This window comes from Canis lupus, chromosome 12 (genome assembly GCF_011100685.1).
Source record: "Canis lupus familiaris isolate Mischka breed German Shepherd chromosome 12, alternate assembly UU_Cfam_GSD_1.0, whole genome shotgun sequence".
NCBI classification, from domain to species: Eukaryota; Metazoa; Chordata; class Mammalia; order Carnivora; family Canidae; genus Canis; species Canis lupus.
The window spans coordinates 64911020-64931962 of NC_049233.1; the positions used below are offsets into that span (position 1 = coordinate 64911020).

The following is a 20943-nucleotide window of genomic DNA, read 5'->3' on the forward strand; positions in this document are numbered from 1 at the left end:
AACAAGAATGAATTTGTGAGCCCAGGATACAATCAACTTATAGCAGACAGGGTAAGGGCATATAAGCCATGAAATGGGAAGCAAACAGCCAAGAAACCCAGCACAGGCATTTGAGTGTAATAAATATAATAACAATCTAGAAGACGAACGGTTCATGTTGTTTATGATTACAGACTGATTATTCCTCTAAGTGCAAAGGCTATCCAATAAGTCATATCTGGGTTGATTTGTTAGCAAGGTACTTTCACCAGATAATAAATTAGAATGTAATTAAAGTGCATTCTGTCTGTTTATCATAGACTAAGATAGCTTACTATAATTCTCAATTATCTGCATGAACACACAACATGACAGCATAGTGAATAAACCTTCTAGCAAAGGGCAATAAACATCATAGGACTGCACTAAAATTGCTAGATTTCTTCTCCAGTCCTTTTAAAAATTTGTTTCTAATTTTTATAAATTATATAAACAGAACCAAATTAATTTGGTATTTGTGGTACAGTAAGTCATACAGTAAGCCTGGATTCGTTAAGTCCTTGAACTTCTTAGCTCGTTAGCAATTTGCTAAGGGCAAATACGAAATCATGAAAGAAGTAAAAGAAAATAAAATTGAATATTTGCCACAAACTTTTGTTAGGTGAAGAAACTCAAGCATAGAAAAAAATAGAAGAATCACAAAGGAAAAAACAGGTAAGAACAATTAAAAATTTTTAAGTGTGTGTTTAAAAAAAAATTGTAGCATATTAGGCAACAAAATTTCACCATATAAAGATGCCTTATAGATTAATAAAGAAATCATTCTAGGAGAAATAGATGAACAAAACACACAAAGAGAAATAAACATGAACATGGAAAGATTTTCAAGTAGATTAAATTTAAGTCAGGATAACATTTTTCATCTAATTAGTAAAAGCCTTTTTTTAATGATAATGACCAATATTGGCAAAAATATAGTGACACTGGTGTTGTCATACATTGCTGATAGTGTTGCAAATCAATTAGAATTCTTCAAAAATACAAGTTAGGAGTCTGAATTAAACATTATAAAAAGGTTTATAGGGATGCTGGGTGACTCAGTGGTTGAGCATCGGCCTTTGGCTTAGGGTGTGATCCCAGGGTCCCAGGATTGAGTCTCACATGGGCTCTCTGCTTGGAGCCTGCTTCTCTCTCTGCCTATCTCTCTGTGTCTCTCATGAATAAATAAATAAAATCTTTAAAATAAATAAATAAATAATAAAACGGTTTACAATACTTAGCTCAGAGGGTGCCCACATGGCCCAGCCCATTAAGCAGCCAACTCTTGGTTTCAGCTGATCTCATGCGTCCTCAGATCTGGCTCCCTGCTCAATGGGGAATCTACTTAAAGATTCTCTCCCTCTGCCCCTCCCCCCACTCCTGTGAGCTTGTGTGCTCTCTCACCCTAAAATATATATATTTAGCTCAGCACTCCTACATCCTGGGATCTATCTAAATCCTGTGATTAAAAATACTTATTACAGCTTGATCTATCAATAATAGGAATCTGAAATAACATAAAAATCCAACTAAAGGGTAAAGACAATGTTAAATATGGTATAATCATGGATAGACTATTATCCATGATTCAAAATGAGGGTTAAGGTCAATAAGGAAAAGAAAAAATAAAATCACTCTACTTCCTCAATGTTTCTCATTTCTGCAGCTCAAAGGACTCTTCAGAGATAAGGTGCTCTTTAAGAAAAAGGTTATTAGCTGCTACCCAAGGCCCCATACTCAAATTAGAGTAGTTCACAAGATGAATTGTGCATCTTTCCCTTTTCTACTGACAGTTGACTATTATAAGATTATTAATGTAAGATATCTAGTCTTTGAATTTTTTACAGTATATTCTTTAAATGGTGTTGACTAACCAAAAGGAGTCAAGTTGCTCTGATAATGTGCTCTGTGAAGTCATTATTTTCCCTTCACTTTCCAGGTATCAAGCCATACATTATTAAACACACACATAGACACTTCAGTATGTTTGTGAGCAAATGTAGAACTTAAAGCTTTCAAATGTGAGATTCTCAGCTGTAGAGGAATTATTGATAAAGTCTTATGCCTCTCTCGGTCAACTCATAGCATCACTTCATATTCTTTTAGCAGCAAAATCCACATATGAGAGACATCGTTATCAACCAAGTGTGTCCAAAGATTGATCTCCATAGCAACTGCAACTCTGCCACATGTAGTGTATAAGGCATCAGAGTTAACACCACATGCACACAAAGTGTTGGTATTATGTAGTCCAGACTGTGGTTGCTGTAGAAACCTAAACCCAAGTCCCTGACAACAGTGGATAAAATGAAAACAACAACAGAAGGGTCCTTGAGTACTCAGCCATCTACTCCTTTGCTTTCAAGCAGGATACTGCCATTTTAAATGCTATATAATAACCTTATTCATTATCACAAAAGGAGTATTTTCTACAAAAATTTGAAATGATGTCATGTCTCTGTTTAACATTAGGAACCATTTCCTATTCCCTAAAAAATTCTTCCTCCCACCCTGTGCTCAGTTGGGGTTCAGAAGCTCACCTTCTACTGGCCTCCGCCATAGCAGGTCCCATACCCAGGCAATCTGGAGAGGTGCCAGGTTTTGCTGCCACCATCACAACAACAACTATGACAGATTTAAACAAGTTTATTCTAAAGTAATTATGCAAAAAAAGAATAAAGTAGGAGGAATTACCTGATTTTAAGTCTTACTACATAGCCATCAAAATTAAGACAGTGTCATATTGGCAGAAGTCTTACTACATACGTATTGGCAGAAGAACAGATCAATGAAACAGAACCCACAAAACAGATCAATAAAAATACACCAACTGATTTTTGACAGAGGTGTAACAGCAGTTCAATGGAGCTAAGGAAGTCTTTTCAACAAATTGTGCTGAAGTAACTGTACTCATAGGGGAAAAAAAGAACTTTGACTTAAAATTCATGTTATACATAAAAACCAATGTAAAATGGATCATGGATTTAAATGTAAAGCATGAAACTAAAAAACTTTTATTTTTTTATTTTTTAAAAGTTTAAGCAGCTTTATTGAGGTGTAATTGGCATACAATAAGCTGCATGTACTTAACATGTAAACTAAAACTTTTAGAAGAAAATATAGGAGAACATCTTTGGGACCCAGGGTTAGGAAAAGACATTATATCAAATTTTGGAGGAAAAATATCCAAAAAACAGGATAATGAATTATATTATAGTATACCCATATAATGGATTACAAGGTAGTTGTTAAAAATTAAGTTCATTTAAGATTTAAAAGCAATTTTCTATATAATGCTCTAAAACAAAAATAAACAAACTCATTTTTATAGTGTTGTAAGCTATATGCCAAAATAATAATACTAGCTATCTCTAGATGGTAAAATTATGGGTACTTTTAAAATAAATGTCTATTCTGTCTAATAGCAACGTTTTATATAAAAATGAGATTAAAATTTTAAAATCAAGTAACACATACTAAAGAATAGAGAAGGCTCTTTTCAAATAGAGATTTTTATATACAATAATGCTAAAAACTTACTTGATTTTTTTAGTCTCCCAGAAAAATAAAACTATCCTCTCTGATATAGAAACATTTGCTTTTTCTTCACGATTCCTCCAGGTTCCTGAAAAGATGTCGTTCATTTCTAGCCAAAAAATAAACAAAACTTGATCAGATTTGCTTTAAAAAGCAGTCCATGCAACCCAAGGACTGTGAATGCCCATTCACCTCAATCTGGTAATCTCTACATCTCTATTACATCAACCATAAATAGCAGTGAGTACAGATTTAGATATTTTTAAATAGATAATTTATTAAAATGTTACAAGTGTACTCTACAATAAACATAGTAAAGGAAAGATGGACAGGAAAAAGGGGAAAAGAGAATAGACAGAAAGAAAAGAATGATAGTATCTTAACTCTATCTTGAGAAAAATATAATCACTTCAGTTCTGAGGGTAAGAAAGAAGGCATACAGAAAACCATTTCCTCTTTATACTGGTAATTTGTATGAAGATCAGAATCTCAGAAAGCTTATTTGATGCTCTGGAGTTACCAGAGCTTTCTGTGCAGCTGAAAGTCAAGGTTTCTCAAGTGGGGAGACACATGGTTCCTTTGTGTGTGTTCTTTCTCTCAGTTAAACTGGTTAAAATGTCCAAGTTTAATAATATAAAACTGCTGCTTTCACAGTGAATATCCTGGATGGCATCACTTTCTCTATGCCTTCCAGGGTTTTAAAAATGTTTTGTTTTTTATAGGCCTGAATTGAGGGAACTTGCAATATGCTGAAATCATCAAGAGGTTTTCTCAGGTTCATTAAAGTTCTCCCATATGGTTAATTGCTGATTCTGACCCAAAATTAACATACTAACTCTGCTCTTCCCAAATTCCACACATGATATTCCACTGAAAGGGAAGGGCAGAAATATCTTATTATTCTCCCTCAATCCAAATTCTACCCATTCTTCAAGCAGCTGCTCAAAATTCTTTCACAGAGCCCCTGGATTTAGTCAGCCCACAGAGGTCTATCCCTGACCTGAACTCCTGTGACATTTCACCAAATCTTCCAATTGGCAATTACTAACAATTACGATGAAATTATTTTTATCTTACATTATTGCTTGAACTTCACAGATTTGCAACTAGGTTCCTCAAGAATACTCTATGTCCTTGGAGTAAAGAAACCCTTTTTATCTCAACAGATCTGTCATTGTGTTTTAATACACAGCTGATGGTCAATAAATACTGGCTAACTGTAACACAGCTATACCTTTCAATTCCCCTCCTTAACTGATAATAATGTATGTGTGGTTTTCTTCAGTGTTCAACTAACATTCCTCCTCCCTACTTTCTATCTTTTGGACAGAATTACAAAGCAGAGTCTGAAGACAGGGGGCTTTGAAGGGCATTGTTTTCTCTTTGTCTCCCCACAGCAAAACTTGTTTAAACATGTGAAAAGAGAATAAAACTAAGTTTAGACCTACCGCACATTTTCTTCAGAATGAAACAGCCATCATTTAACAGCAAATAAGCTACCTTTCTTGGAGACTATTCTAAAGGAAAAGCTGAGAAAGTAACCCCTGTGCAGGAACAGACTGCTTGCCTATAAAATATAAAAGCCCATGACAAATTCCATCAGCCTCAGCCCGCCATACTCCCAAACTCTCTTCTCACGACTTGTGAGAGCCTTCATGAATTCAAAGATATTTTTACCAATCATGTGAATTCTATCTATCCAAAAACATCTTTCAATGCCAGAAGGGCTTTATGATTAGGGGTCCATTCTTTGAAGAATATTTATACTGCCTGAATAACTCCAGATGTTTTTGCTTTGGTTTTTGGTTGAAGGGGTAGGGGCAGGAGGGCAGAAATCAAAATGAGGACCCTCCCAATTAGAATGTTTGCCATTCCATCCTAAATGAGCCCTTTCTTATATTTCTGCTTGGATGTTACAGAATTTAAACTTATGACACTCATGTATAATGCCAAAATATGAGAATTTAGATAGAACTGTCACTTAAAAAAATGGTTTGTGGATAGCTTACACCTAAATTATTTTTACAAATCACAATCATATGAAACAGGAATTGCTTCCTGCATTTGTAATGAATTTGCCAACAGTATGAAGCGCTCTTTGTAGACAGCTGTTTTTGATAGAGGAGAAAATTATGGAGTAACAAATTCTACATTTTTTGCAGAAGTTATACACCTGCTGATTAGAATTTGTTCTCATATCCTAAATCTACAATATATGAAAGCCAACATATACATATATATTTTAGAATTTTTAAGATTTTAATACAGTTCAAATCAGTGTGCCAGTTTCGTTCATGCTCCTTCACTGCCAAACCTGGGGGCAAGGACTGCTTCTCTGCCTTCTCTTTGTCTGTGATGACCAAGGTATAAAGGAATCTGCTGCACTGAACTTTAAATTTCACATTATCCTTATTTTTCTTGATCTTGACAGATTTGGCATCCTTTCACCTGGCTATGAGCATAAAGTCCTTGATTTCTTCAATTTTGCAAGCCACGGCCTGGAGGGATGCGGGGGAGCACATGGCTGACAGAGCAATGGCAAAAAGCAAAGATGGAAAAGAGCTAGACTTCGGTTTCCAGGCCATTCCTAAAGCTAATATATTTTAATACTGTATATTATATATAGCCAAAATTTTCTCCAACATTCTGATCACTCACTAGTGCATTGCATAGCCTCATCATAAGGAATTTTATATTGCTCTTCTCGGTATCTTCAAGAAGGGTGAATGCCAGGCCTGTGAAGATTTCAAAATTGAAAGACTCAACAGCATCTAATAAGCTATCCCTAACAAATGTTATAGCTAGGAAAAGTTGCCCCACCTAATTTTAATCAATCCTGGTACAATTAAAGCACATTTATTTTTCTTTCTCTGTCTTTGGGAAGAGTTGATCACAATCTCCAACAATGATGTTTTATACTATGAAGAATAATATGAAAAATAAATACCATGATCTAATTAACATAATGATTCAAGCAAAGGTGAAGAAAAAGGCAAAGTCCTCTGGTTAGGAAAGGTTTTACTCCATTCAATTAAATTCTGTAAGTACTTATTGAAGGCTTTCTATGTGTCAAGTATATGCTGGGCAACAGGAATATAAAGACAAAGCCAGTGCTCGCTTCGGCAGCACATATACTAAAGACAAAGCCACTTCAAGAAGATTACAGTCTTAGAAACACTTATATTGAAATCAGAGATCCCAAATAAAAGATCCAAATAAGCCAATTAATCCATGAAGTGGTCAGCTGCAACTGATGCATCTCAAATGGTGAACTGAAGAACATATGCCCAATCTTTTTTCTCCCAGCTTTATTCAGGAATAATTGGCAAATATACTTGTATATATTTAAAGTGTACTACATATGCTCACTCTAAAGGAAGCAGCCACCACTTGACAACAGCTCATCAAGACCATGGTGAATGAAAGCTCAATGATGTCACATTTTCTGATTTTTCGAAGAGACAAAAAACTGGAGGAATGAGCAATTTAAACTGAAGAAATCACAGAATACTTACCAAAAAGGCTAATATTTGAGTAGAGCCTGAGTTAAGCAATGTTTACCAGGTACGAATGTAGATGGTTTACTTCCCGTGGCGGGTAGAAAGTGTGGCAGGAGTGACTAGAAAGGAAGGAAAGGATGTTTTGCCACGCACAGGCCAAACTGTTTCTGACAGAACATGGGAAGCTACTGAAGAGTCTGTGACACTATATCACAGAGGGTTGGAATTTATCTATCTGCAGGAAACTTACCAACCTGCTATTCAGTGAGATTTCAAGATTTGATAGGCCTATGAAGAGCCAAGCACCTTGCTTATAATCCCTTAAAACTAGACTGGGCATCATCATATCTAAACATTTGTCTTGGGCAGCCCGAGTGGCTCAGCGGTTTAGCGCCGGCTTCAGCTCAGGGCCTGATCCTGGAGACCTGGGATCGAGTCCCACGTCGGGCTCCCTGCACGGAGCCTGCTTCTCCCTCTGCCTGTGTCTCTACCTCTCTCTCGCGTGTCTCTCATGAATGAATAAATAAAATCTTTAAAAAAATTTTTTTTGCCTTTAGCCTTTAACTACTGGGACATCTAAGTGGTCCCATGGTTCCAGGTGCAGCAATGCCTGCTTAAACAAACAGCAGCCAATTTCCCACGGAGAGGCATATACCAGAGAGTTTTAGGAGATCTACAACTCCCAGATCTACAATCCCCCTCTAATCTTGGCAAGGGTAAAAAAGTGATAGCACCTTATTCATTACTAGGATGACTTAGAGATTAAAAAAACCTCTTGACAGATACTACTGTTACCCAACTAAAAGACCCTCAGCTCCCTATTTTCTACTTTGTCTGGGTTTATAACCTATCCACAGCAGCCAATTATACTCATATTTTGAACTCCTTAATGCTAAGCCAACTTCAAGACTTCTAAAATTTAATTCAGGGCTACATGTTAACGAGCAACCACTACTTTCTTCATACTCCTAACCCATTAGTCAATCCCATTTTACTTGCAATTTATAAATGAAAATATAATAAACTAATGCAAAATTAATCTATATTTTGCTTCAGAAGGATGTTTATTTTTGCAAGGATATTTCCTATTCTCCATTTGGGAAGAGAAATAAAACTATGTTGTCACCTAGGTCTTTCACTCAATATTCACAAGATAGGTATTATTATTCCCATTTTTGCTGATGAGAAAACAAAGTCCGAGTATTTAACATGCCCAAACAGCAGCTAGTAAATGACATAAGCCAGGACTGAATCCAGGTCAGTCATCTTCCAAAACTCTTTTTCCACTATACCACACAGCTTCAACTGCTACTATTTCTCATGTAACAGTTATAATACTCCATCTCTACCTTATATTTATATTTATACAGTGCAGCATATCTTTCAAACTTTTTTTCCTAAGATGACCAAGTAAATGCAGGAGTACTTTCAAGCTTACATTAAAATTCTAAGGCCAAGGGACGCCTGGGTACACAATTGGTTAAGCATCCAACTCTTGGTGTCTGGCTCAGGTCATGATCTCAGCTCAGGGTCCTGGGATCAAGCCCCATGTCAGACTCTATGCTCAGCACAGAAGCTGCTTGAGGTTCTCCCTCTCTCCCCCTCTACCCCTCCTGCTTATGCTTTCTCTCTCTAAAATAAATCTTAAACAATAAATAAATAAAATGGCTTCATTAAAAAAAATTCTGGGGTACCTGGGCAGCTCAGTCAGTTAAGCATCTGCCTTTGGCTCAAGTTATGATCCCAGGGTCCTGGGATTGAGCCCCACATCGGGCTCCCTGCTCAGCAGAGAGCCTGCTTCTCCTTCTCCCTCTGCTGTTCCTTCTGCTTGTGCTCTCTGGCATGTGCACTCGCTCACTCTCTCTCTCCGTTAAACAAATAAATAAAATCTTCAAAAAATAAGGCCAGGACTACCAATTTCTCAGATGTTCATTTCTGGAGCTCCTTTCTACATACTCATAAAATTGTATCATGCATACTCTATTGTCACTCTTATGTTTAATCATGGGTACTACAGAACAAAAAGTATGTGAGAAAATATATAATACTTCAAAATAATACTTTTTTACTACATAAAAAAGCTTTTAATAAAGGCTTTGTATATACTATTAGTCCTGTGAAAATAAATGACATTCCTTTTAAATATACAGCAACATAAAAGAGAGTCATGAGAGAAATGGTGAAGCAGATTTGTGAAACCATTTCTATTTTGAGGATAAAATAAACTTCATTTACTTGTTGATATTTAACAATTTAAGATATAGAAAGCACCTGTAACTACTGAATGTTATACAGAGTATGTTCTTGCAAACTACCAATGTTTGAAAAATTTCAAAACACCACTGTTAAGTTTTTAGAATATGGTATAATTCTTATTAGACCTATCTCTTGCCTCACAATTCTGGAAATAAAACCAATTCCTTTTGCTTAAAAAAAGAAATATTTGGAGCAAATGAAATAAACCTTCCATGGAGATTCCAAAGGAATGGTAATTTTTAAAACTATTTTTAAATATTTGTTAAAATGAAGTTTCAGTATACAAAAATAGAAAAAAAATGAAAGGCTTTGAGTAGGCTTTAGTGAGTCATAGGAAGAAAAGCAAATGCAGCTGCACTCTATAAGCTAAAAATTTGTATCCAGAACTTCAAATAAGTATTAAATCAGAAACAACTATCTGAATGGTTAACATCTAGTGCCCATTTAAAAAACCTACTCCAAAGCAGCTATTTTTAGAAAAGCATTCATTAAACTCTTCAAACCACAAACACAGATGAACACTTTTTGGTAACTAAAGGGCCTCAAAGGTGTTAAACACACACACATACACACATAAAAATTCTGACTCCTTTAGAAGAATAAAGGGATAATTATAGAATACAACAGTATTGATGAAAAGCAGTTGGCAATATAGTGGTAATGAGCAAAATGACAAGAGAGAGAATGTGGGTATCTGAATCCTAATTCATTAGAATTTAAGCACAGGGCAGCCCGGGTGGCTCAGCGATTTAGCGCCGCCTTCAGCCCAGGGCCTGATCCTGGAGACGGGATTGCGTCCCACATCAGGCTCCCTGCATGGAGCCTGCTTCTCCCTCTGCCTGTGTCTCTGCCTCTCTCTCTTTCTCTCTCTCTCTCATGAATAAATAAATAAAATCTTAAAAAAAAAAAAAAAGAAAAGAATTTAAGCACAAAGATTTAAGTATGATAGCACTTCAAAATCTATGATCCGGGGCTCAGTGGTTGAGGATCTGCCTTTGGCTCAGGTTGTGATCCCAGAGTTCCAGGATTGCATCCCGCCATCAGGCTCCCTGCAGAGAGCCTGCTTCTCCCTCTGCCTATGTCTCTGCTTCTCATAAATAAACAAATAAATAACGTCTTCTAAAACAAACAAAAAAAAAACAAAAAAAAAAATCTATGATCAATTTATCCTTATTAACTGGGCCCAGAAATAGCACAGACTAGTGAGTATTCCTCATCCTTGAGTAATACACGGAACATTTTTAAAGGATAAAAATCCAGTCATCCATAATTGCCTTAAATGATTTGTATTTATTAAAATATTATTTAAATATGTATAAGGATAAAAATTACAAATACTGTATGGTTATAATTCTTATACAACTAAAATAAACAAAATTACAAATTGAGTACAAAATTTAATCAAATTGTCATTAATTTACTATGACAGATGATAGTACTTGACCAAAATTAAGTTGCTATTCCCAATATGAAAATGATTCTAATTGTCCTGATAGGTTCTTTGGAAAAAGGGAAGTCCACTGTAAAAATGTTATTTTCTCACCACTTTTCTCTATTCAAACTATAAGCTTTCATCCATATACTGCTCTTGCTGTGTCTCCACACTGGGCCCAGAAGATTCTCCTTTCACTCTTGACACCAGGAAAAGACTGGTGAGAGGCACAAGACAATCTTGCTAGGCTAAGAGCCTTGAATGGCTCTTGCTAGGGCTAAGGATTTGGGTGGGAGGAACTACAATTGACATGGACTCCCTAAACTCACAAAGTATGGGAGGAACTCAGAGAAGGCTGGGTGAGTGTAGGTGGTAGTGGTTCAGTACCAGAAGCAAAGTGGACATGGTGATCCTAACAGGCAGTGAGGTAATATTAGATAATCTCAGGCTTTGATAGGCAGAAATCCCTGTCTATATTTAACCAATCAGACCCATGAATTCAAATTAACAGCCATCCCATTAAGATCTGTTTTGATTTAGGGATGCCTGGGTGGCTCAGCAGTTGAGCATCTGCCTTAGGCTCAGGGCATGATCCCAGGTCCGGGAATCTAGTCTCACATCAGGCTCCCTGCAAGGAGCCTGCTTCTCTCTCTGCCTAGGTCTCTGTCTCTGTCTCTCTCATGAATAAATAAATAAATAAATATTTTTTAAAAAACTAAACACAAGCAAGCAACTCTGTATCTAGTGAACAGAGATCCATCTGAGGCACTGCAGTGGAGTCATGGCCTCTAACTCAAATCCCACAGTTCTTGAATGAATTGGAGGTCAATTCCCTTATGGAAGATTTTTTTCTCCCAAATGGATCTCTAGCCATTTATCTAGGTAACCATAGGCCAGTGAAAGGGAAAATACCCAATGCCCTTGAGGATTAATACCTACTGGCTTTGAGCTACATTAATTCTTAAGAATTAGGAAATAGCACTGGTCCACAGGATAGACCAACAACTTATGAGTCACGCAGAGAGGTGGAGCTCTAACTTAGCCTCTTCTCACAGCTGTCATTATGAAACCCAAACATCCTACTTTTCTTTTTTTTTTTAATATGTATTTTAGTTTTATTATTGTTTCTATTTTATGTTTCTATTTCTTAATTATTTTGTCACACTTTGAATGTATGCTATTACATTTTTTTCTGGAATAAGATACATTACGACAAAACTAGTAAATGAAAATTTTAAAGCTGCCTAGAATGTTGCTTCCCTCCTTCATTTTTCTCAGTCCTATTCTTTTCTTTAATAAATTTATTTTTTATTGGTGTTCAATTTGCCAACATATAGAATAACACCCAGTGCTCACCCCATCAAGTGCCCCTCTCAGTGCCCGTCACCCAGTCACTCCCACCCCCCGCCCACCTCCCTTTCTACCACCCTTTGTTTCCCAGAGTTAGGAGTCTCTCATGTTCTGTCTCCCTTTCTGATATTTCCCACTCATTTTTTCTTCATCCTACTTTTCTGATATTCCCACAAACTGACAGACTGTCACCATGGCTCCCTGGCTCAGAAGGAAGGAATAGTACACTAAAAAGTACAAAGCAGAAGCTGAATGAATTCCATCTCCTTACCAAAATCACTGCATTTGTAGGGGAAATTTCTAAAATTTCTAAAGTGAGATGTTGATATGAGACAAAGGGGTAATAGGTTCCCTGTGGGGCACACCTTGCTTGAATAGCAGGTATACACACCGCCCTCCTTGTCCACAACTTTATTACTGTATAGACAAGCCAAAAGATGCCTCCACCTACAATAATGTTGTGTTGAACCTATAAGAAGCCCCAGTCGATATACCACAGCTTCCCCACAGTTTTAGCAACTGAAATAATTATTTCCTTTAGAGTAAAAGCTCCTGGCTCACTACAAGACCAGTGGAAACTGAATAGAACAACATTATATGACCATGCAATCCAGTAGCTCATTAAGTACTACCGGACACATTTAATTCTAAATTCCAGCAGGCCAGGTACAAAACAGGTACAGGCCCAAATGGGATCTGAAGGCACAATTATGTTGCGTGTCAGATCATTTACACTCCCTAAGAGTGTACTGTACCGTGCTGCATGCCACCTACCCCTCAAGCTGTACCTATGGCTTCATGAGGAGTACTCTGTGGCCCCTGAGCTCAGGATTAAAGGAGGTGTCCTGCCTAGAACCTAATTTTCCTTTGTCTCATAACATTCCACTTTCTTTTAAGGAAATTCCTTTCATTCTGTGAGGTTTGAGTTGGTATGAAATATACTAGTTACCTGCTAACCGACCAAAGGAGTAACCAAAGACCCAGGCAGGGCTGCTCACAGTACACCATTTGCCAGTTAAGGAACTGACCTAAAATGTTAGAAGATGAAAGAAAAGTCAAATTAATCCTCCCTCATAGGAATTTGAGCTTTGAGGACCCATATAAGGATAAAAGGCAGCCAGAGCCAAAACTTCCTGACAACAGTGCTATACTACAGGGAAATTGTCCTTAAGTTTGTCCTTCTGACAACCCTTAGAGCTTTCCCAGTTTCCATTCTTCCTAAGGCCTGATTTTTTAACTTCCCCTTTGAAACTGTGATCTACCTAATGTCCTTCCAATAAATCTCTTATATTTGCTTAAGTAATCCAAAATCAATTTCTTTCTTTGCAACCGAACAACACGGATATTGTTCTATTCTCCCTTTCTAAAAGATCATACAACCCTATGGCTTCAAATCTTACCTTCCAACTCTAGCTCATACCTACTTCCATTAGGAGCACTGGACCCATTCTAACTGCATTTTGGACACCTCCACATGCCACAAACACTGCAAGTTCAATAATCTACAGAATTTCCCCCTAAACTCTGTATCCAAACATGCTTCTCCTCCTATGCCCTCTATCAATTAACGGTACCTCAGCATACTCAGTTACTCAGCTTACTTCAATTCTGTTCTCTCACTCTCAAAATTAAGTCTTGTCAACTCCACTTTGCAAATGTACCTTAAATCCATTTTTTATAATTCATCTCCACCATCACTGCCCAAGTTCATGCCCCATCCTTATCATTCCTTTATCACCAAGAACGTCTTCTCAATTTTCAATATTAAAAAAAAAAATGTTTTTGGGCAGCCTGGGTGGCTCAGAGGTTTAGTGCTGCCTTCAGCCCAAGGCGTGGTCCTGGAGACCTGGGATCAAGTCCCACGTCAGGTTCCCTACATGGAGCCTGGTTCTCCCTCTGCCTGTGTCTCTGCCTCTCTCTCCCTCTGTGTGTGTCTCTCATGAATAAATAAATAAAATCTTTAAAAAAAATGTTTTCAATATTTAACTCAAGTCATTTTATTGGGCATTCTCTTGACTCATTAGCTCCCTGCCTAGTGGACCCCTATATTTACTTTGTGTTTTCATTTTGCTTGAAAACAATTTTTGTCCAACATGTATAACATTTTATTACACTTATTGTTTTAAGCATCTATTTCCCTTATTTGAATATAAATTTTGGTAAGGGGTGGGGGAGATGCATTTCAGTGCCTCGTGTTCTTTGAATCCCCAGTACAAAGCACAGTACCTGGCCACTAGGGGACACACTTGACCAGCTACTGAAAGAAGAAATGAATGGAAGAATGAAACTGGACCCCTATCTTAACACCATTCACAAAAATTATCTTGAAGCAAATTAAAGACTTATATGCAAGACCTGAAACTGCGGAAGAAAATAAGGGAAAATCTTCTTGATATTGACCTTAGCAATGATTTGTTGAATATGACACTAAAAACAAAGGCAACAAACAAATAAATAAGACTACATCAAACTAAAAGCTTCTGTATAGCAAAGGAAACTTTGCTTCCTTCACTTCACACCTGACTTTTGCCGAAAGACAAGAAATAACAAGTGTTGGCCAGGATGATGAAAAAAGGAAACTCTTGTGCACTGTTGGTGGCAATGTAAATTAGTACAGCCATTATGGAAAACAATATGGAGGGTCCTGAAAAAATAAAGAATAGAACTGTCACATGATCCAGAAATCCCACTTATAGGTATTTATCTGAAGGAAATGAAAACACTGTCTTGAAGTGATATCTACACCATGTTTAGCATTATTCATGACAGCCAAGATACAGAAACAACTTAAGTGTTCATCAGTTGATAAATGATAATGAATGTGACATACAAATATGACACACACAAGAATATTATTCAGCCAAGAGAAAGAAGGAAATCCTGCCATTTGCAAAAACATGGATGAACCCAGAGGATATTACGCTAAACAAAATAAAAGATAAATACTGTATGATCTCATTTATACGTGGAATCTGAAAAAAAAATGGGGGCGGGGAGAAGATCAAACTCAACCCATAGAAAAAAACAGTAGAATGACAGTTACCAGGTACTGGGCGGGGGGGAATGGGGAAATACTGGTCAAAGGGTATAAGCTTTCAATTATAAGAAGTACTGAAGATCTAATGTATAGCATGATGACTATAGTTAATAACACTTTATTGTATACTTGAAACCTATTATGAGAGTAGATCATAAGCATTCTCACCACACACAAAGGTAACTATGTGAGGTGATCATTTCAAAATGTATACATACGTTAAATAATCGTGTTGTACACTTTCAATATATATTTGACAATTCACCTCAATAAAGGTGGGCGGGGGGGGGGGATGAATGGATTATTAGCAACCTTCTGCCAGGTATTCCTGCCTCCAGTTTTTCTTTTCTGAAACCCAAAAACTTCACAGCTGCACAAGTCAGCTTTCAAAAGACAAATCAAGTCTCTTCCTACTTAACCTTGGTGGTCTCCACGGGCCTCATAATAAAATTAGATCTTAACACTACATAACAAAGCTCCTCAAAATCTAGCTACAACTTTCCCTTTCTCTTAAACAACTTTAATTCATAACAGCTTTAGCCACAGTAGCCAAAAGCTAGCCAAAAGCTTCATTTAAGGTGAACAGATAAACAAATTGCTTTATATCCATGCAAAGGAAAACCCTATGGTAATAAAAGTGACACATTTAATAACATTTACTAACAATAAAACTGTCCACTTCAAACGTACAGTAAAATGTTTTGCCAAATGTATATATCTGTGTAATTACTGCTACAATAAAGATAGGATACATTCCTAGTACCCTCAAGTTTCCGTTATTCCCCTTAAGGCACCAAGCAGACAACCAAACTGGATGCTTCCTGTCACTATAATTTTACTTATCCTAGATTTTTCATGTAAATGAAATCATATAGTATTACTCCTTTGTATCTGGCTTCTTTCACTCAGCCATAGTGTTCTTGAGATCCATCCATGTTTTGGAATCAATCATTAATCCATTCACTTTTCTTTCTGAAGGATATTCCATTAACCTTAGACATCTGGATTGTTCCCAGTTTATGGTTACAGTAAATAAAACTGCTCTGAATAACTGTGTTAAAAATCCCAGGATCCCTGAGTGGCTCAGCGGTTTAGCACCTGCCTTGGACTCAGAGCGTGATCCTGGGGTCCCGGGATCGAGTCCCACATCGGGCTCCCCACATGGAGCCTGCTTTTCCCTCTGCCTGTCTCTGCCCCTCTCTCTGTGTGTCTCTAATGAATGGATAGATAAAATCGAAAGAAAGAAGAAAGAAGAAGAAAGGAAGAAAGAAAGAAAGAAAGAAAGAAAGAAAGAAAGAAAGAAAGAAAGAAAGAAAGAAAGAAAGAGAAAGAAAAGAAAAAAAGAAAGAAAAGAAAAGAAAAAAAGACAGAAAAGAAAAGAAAAGAGAAGAAAAGAGAAGAAAAACTCTGCACATTTGTTTCCATTCTTTATCATTTCAATACCCAGGAGTGGGATCGCTGGATTATAAGGTAAATGATATGCTTAACTTTTTAAAAAATGACTAAATAGTTCTTCAAAGTGGTTGTACCATTTTATAGTCTCAGCAGTTTAGGATAGCTCCAGCTGCTCCACATTCTCACCACATTTATTATCGTCAGACTCCCTAAAGTTAGCTTTGATCATTTGTATGCAGTTACATCTCATTCTGGTTTTACTTTGCATTTCCAGGTGACTAATGATGTTGAGAATGTATTCACGTACTAATTGGCTAGGTAACTTCTTTTGTAAAATGTCCAAATCTTTTCCAATTATTGAATTGGTTGTCTTCTTGAGTTGTAAGACTCCTTTTAGCCCTTTGTTAGACATGTACATATTTCCTCCCACTCTGTGGCTTTTCTTTTCTTTAAGATTTGAGAGAGCAAGAGCGCACAAGAGCAAGAGGGGCAGAGGGAGAGATCCTTCAAGCAGACTCCACACTGAGTGTGGAGCCCAAGGAGGGGCCAGATCCCACAGCCCATGAGATCATGACATGAGCTGAAACCCGGCTTGACGCTCACCAACTAAGCCACCCAAGTGCCCCACTGCCATTTTATTTGCTTAATAGCATTTTTTAAAAGTGGTTTTAAATTTCTATGAACTCTAGTTTTTCTTTCAGAATTATTTTTCACACTTCATGCTTTCTAAAAATTCTCTGCTTACGTCAAAGTCACAATATTTCCCCTGTGTTTTCATTTAGAATTTTCATAGTTTGGTTTTCATGTTTAGGTAGAAGATCCATTTCAAGGTCATTGTTCTTTATGGCATTAGGCTTCCCCCCAGCATTTGTTGAAAATACTATCCTTTCTCCACTGAACTGCCTTGCTACTAACTTTGTCATTTTTAAAAACCATTACACATATGGGTCCATTTCTAAACTGTATTCACTCATAGTGACATATATGCCTGTCTGCATACCAATCCCTCACAGTCTTGCTTATGTAGCTATCCAGGAAGTTTTGAAATCATCTAATGCTACCATTACAGGGTTATTTTTCAAAATTGTTTTAGCTATTGTGGATCCTTGCAATCATAGATTAATATTAGGATCAGCTTATCAATTTTGACAAAAAAATCATCTGCAGAAATTTTTATTGGGATTATGCTAAATGTATCGATGAATTTGGAAGAAACCACATTTTAATAATAACACTTCAATCCATAAGCAGGGTATATTTAGGTCATCTTTGATTTCCTCATCAGTGTTTTATACCTCTCAATGTTACAGACTGCATATATATTTTCCAACTGTTCATTGCTGATATAAGGAAATACAATTGGTTAGTATATTTTGACATTAAATGCTTTATATTTTTGCTATGTTCACATACCAGTTCTAACAGCTTTTTTTTGTAAATTCTTAGGGGTTTCCTAGCATGTCATGTTATTTACTAATATAGACTTGCTTTTCTTTTCTTTTTTATTTATTTTTTATTTTTTAAATTTATGATAGTCACACAGAGAGAGAGAGAGAGGCAGAGACACAGGCAGAGGGAGAAGCAGGCTCCATGCACCGGGAGCCCGGCAAGGGATTCGATCCCGGGTCTCCAGGATCACGCCCTGGGCCAAAGGCAGGCGCTAAACCGCTGCACCACGCAGGGATCCCTTGCTTTTCTTTTCTAATCCAGTAAGTCTTTAATTTATTTTTCTTGACTGGCTAGAACTTTTGGTAAACTTTTGAACAGAAAGGGTAAGGAGAATATCCTTCTCTTGAATCCTGTCCTAGAAAGTATTTTTTCACTATTAAGAAAATTAGCCATATGGGGATCCCTGGGTGGCTCAGAGGTTTAGCGCTGCCTTTGGCCCAGGGCTTGATCCTGGGGTCCCGGGATCCAGTCCTGCATCGGGCTCCCTGCATGGAGCCTGCTTCTCCCTCTGCCTGTGTCTCTGCCTCTCTCTCTCTCTCTCTCTCTGTGTGTGTCTCATCAATAAATAAATAAAAAATCTTAAAAAAAAAAAAAGAATATTAGCCATAATTTTTCATGGAGCCTCTATATCATATTGAAAAGAGTACTTATTTTTATGTCTTCAGTTCACTTACCTTTTCTTCTGAAGGGTCTAATATGCTGTTGAGCCAATCCAGATAATTTTTCCTTTTATATATTGGATTTTCAGTTACAGATATTACATTTGATATATTTTTCTACCACTTTTATCATTATTCATGTTTTCTTTTAAATACTTGAGCATATTTATAATAAGCCTTGTCTGCTGATTTCATCACCTTTGTCTTAAGGATCTGTTTCTACTGACTGGTTTTTCTCCTGGTATGTGTCATATTTTCCTGTTTCTTGAAATGTCCTGTAATTTTTAATTGGATGTTGGGTACTGTTATATTGTGTTGTTAAGTATCTGGATTTTATAGTCTTCCTTTTAAGAGTTTTGGTGTGCTCTGGCTGGCAGTTCAACTACTTTTGGGTTGGCCTGATCTTTTTAAAACTTCTGGTAAGTTTTGTTAGAGAAGTTCTAGAGCAGGCTGCACTCTAAAGCTGGTTTATCCTTATTGCTAAGGCATAATTTTCAGGGGTCTCCATTGAATGCCTGACTGTTCAACAAAGTCTTTCCAAAGTGTCCAGTTAGAACTCAAATGTCTCCCAGTTCTGTGAGAACTCAGAGAATTGTACAGCTTATAGCTCCTCAGCCTCATGGAGTTTCATCCTATGCATTTGCTGCTTATACTTCAACAAAAGACTCAGGTGGGCCCCTCATATTTCCGGAGGCTTTCTCTGTATACTTCCTCCTCTTCTCTATTCTGCCCCATAATTTCCAGTTGCCTCCATTTCCCCAAAATCTGATCTGTCTCAAACTCAACAATACCACCATCCTCTGCTCAAGTTGCCCCTCTCTGTGTCACTATCTGGAAAATACCTCCCAGCACAAAGCCAGAGTGATAGTTTTTACTTCAATCTTTTCCCTCACACAATCCTATACTGCCTTGTACTCCAAGGATACAATTGTTTCACATTTTTTACCCAGTTTTCTATTTGTTTACAGTGGAAGGTAAAGTCTAGCATTGGTTACTCTGTCTTGGCAAAAGCAGACATATATGTGCAGACATATATGTTCAACCCATTCTTTTTGCCTCATCCCACCCCATGTTCAGCCCACACAAAAAACTACTACTTTCCAACCCCTGGCTAAGCAACTTCTTCTGTTTTATTTTCCTACCTTGGTCATGTCCTTTTTACCCAACATGACTTAACTCTTAGGTCACCTCATTTCTGGAAGTCTTCAATTTTCTGTAGAGATTTTTTTTTTTTTTTTTTTTACCCATCTCTGCCTCTACAGCATATTGTTAACACATACTATAGAATTTTTCCCAAGGTACTCTCACTATTTGCACATCTCTCCACTAAAATGAATTACAATAATAATGAAAACTGCTAACATTTGGATACTTTCTATGTACCAGATACTATTCTAAGCACTTTACCTATATTTACCCATTTAATCTTCATATAACCCTAAGATACAGGTACTTTTATTATCCTTATTTTACGAATAGGGAAATTAAAGCACAAAGAAGTTAAGGAAATTTGAAATCACAGAGCTTGGTGTTGGTAGACAGGATATAAATCTAAACAGTCTGATTCTAGAGCTCATGCTCACTATACCGTCTCTGATGAATTCCTGAAGGGAAGCAACTGTGTCGTATTCTTGTTTGTACATTCTGTGCCAAGAGCACCTCAAATATTTGTGGAATGAATTAAAATTTTTAATTTTCTCCTAGTCATCCAAAAAAGTCCTTCATAAGTAATGCAGGTTTTCAGTCAGTAATTACAGAACTGAATCTAGAAAGGGTCTTTTATAAACATGGAAGAGACTAAAATTAAATTTCTAATAATAATTTCAAAGATCTCTGAAGAATTTTAACATGCAGAAAAGACTAATAAGGTTTTATAGGTAGCCAAGTAACTGTAGTGAACTCAGTTGGGAACAAAAGTCTCTGCCAAAGAATCAACACCCCCTTAGAGAGAGATGAAATGTCATAATTTGTCTCAACTAAATGCATACTAAATTAATCCTATCTAAATGTGCAGTAGAGATCAAGGCAAAAGTAAAAAGAGTATTTAAACAAAAATTTAATACTGAAAGCCAAATATGTCCACAGTAATTAATGAAAACAAATCAGGCCATATTGTTCAATGAAATCAACTATGTTTAAACAAAATTTAACTAATTCTACATGAAAAAAAGTATGTCATTACTTTAGAAACAATTAAGTGTTCTCCATATGATTATTAAAAGCATTTAAGGGACGCCTGGATGGCTCAGTGGTTGAGCGTCTGCCTTTGGCTCAGGGCGTGATCCCAGGATCCAGGCCCGAGTCCCACAT

At 36.8% G+C, this 20943-nt stretch overlaps 1 protein-coding gene across 6 annotated transcripts in view; it reads right to left on the bottom strand.

Annotated features, from left to right (window-relative positions):
* Nucleotides 1–20943, bottom strand: part of PDSS2 (decaprenyl diphosphate synthase subunit 2) — a 249693-nt gene that overhangs the window by 218095 nt on the left and 10655 nt on the right. The window contains exon 2 of one of the 6 annotated variants that reach the window (XM_038554864.1): nt 3559–3664. The exons of the other annotated variants lie outside the window; for them this stretch is intronic. Coding sequence (XP_038410792.1) covers nt 3559–3662 — 104 coding nt within the window. The 5' untranslated portion in view covers nt 3663–3664. The remainder of the gene's footprint in view (nt 1–3558; nt 3665–20943) is intronic. 6 annotated transcript variants of the gene reach the window in all.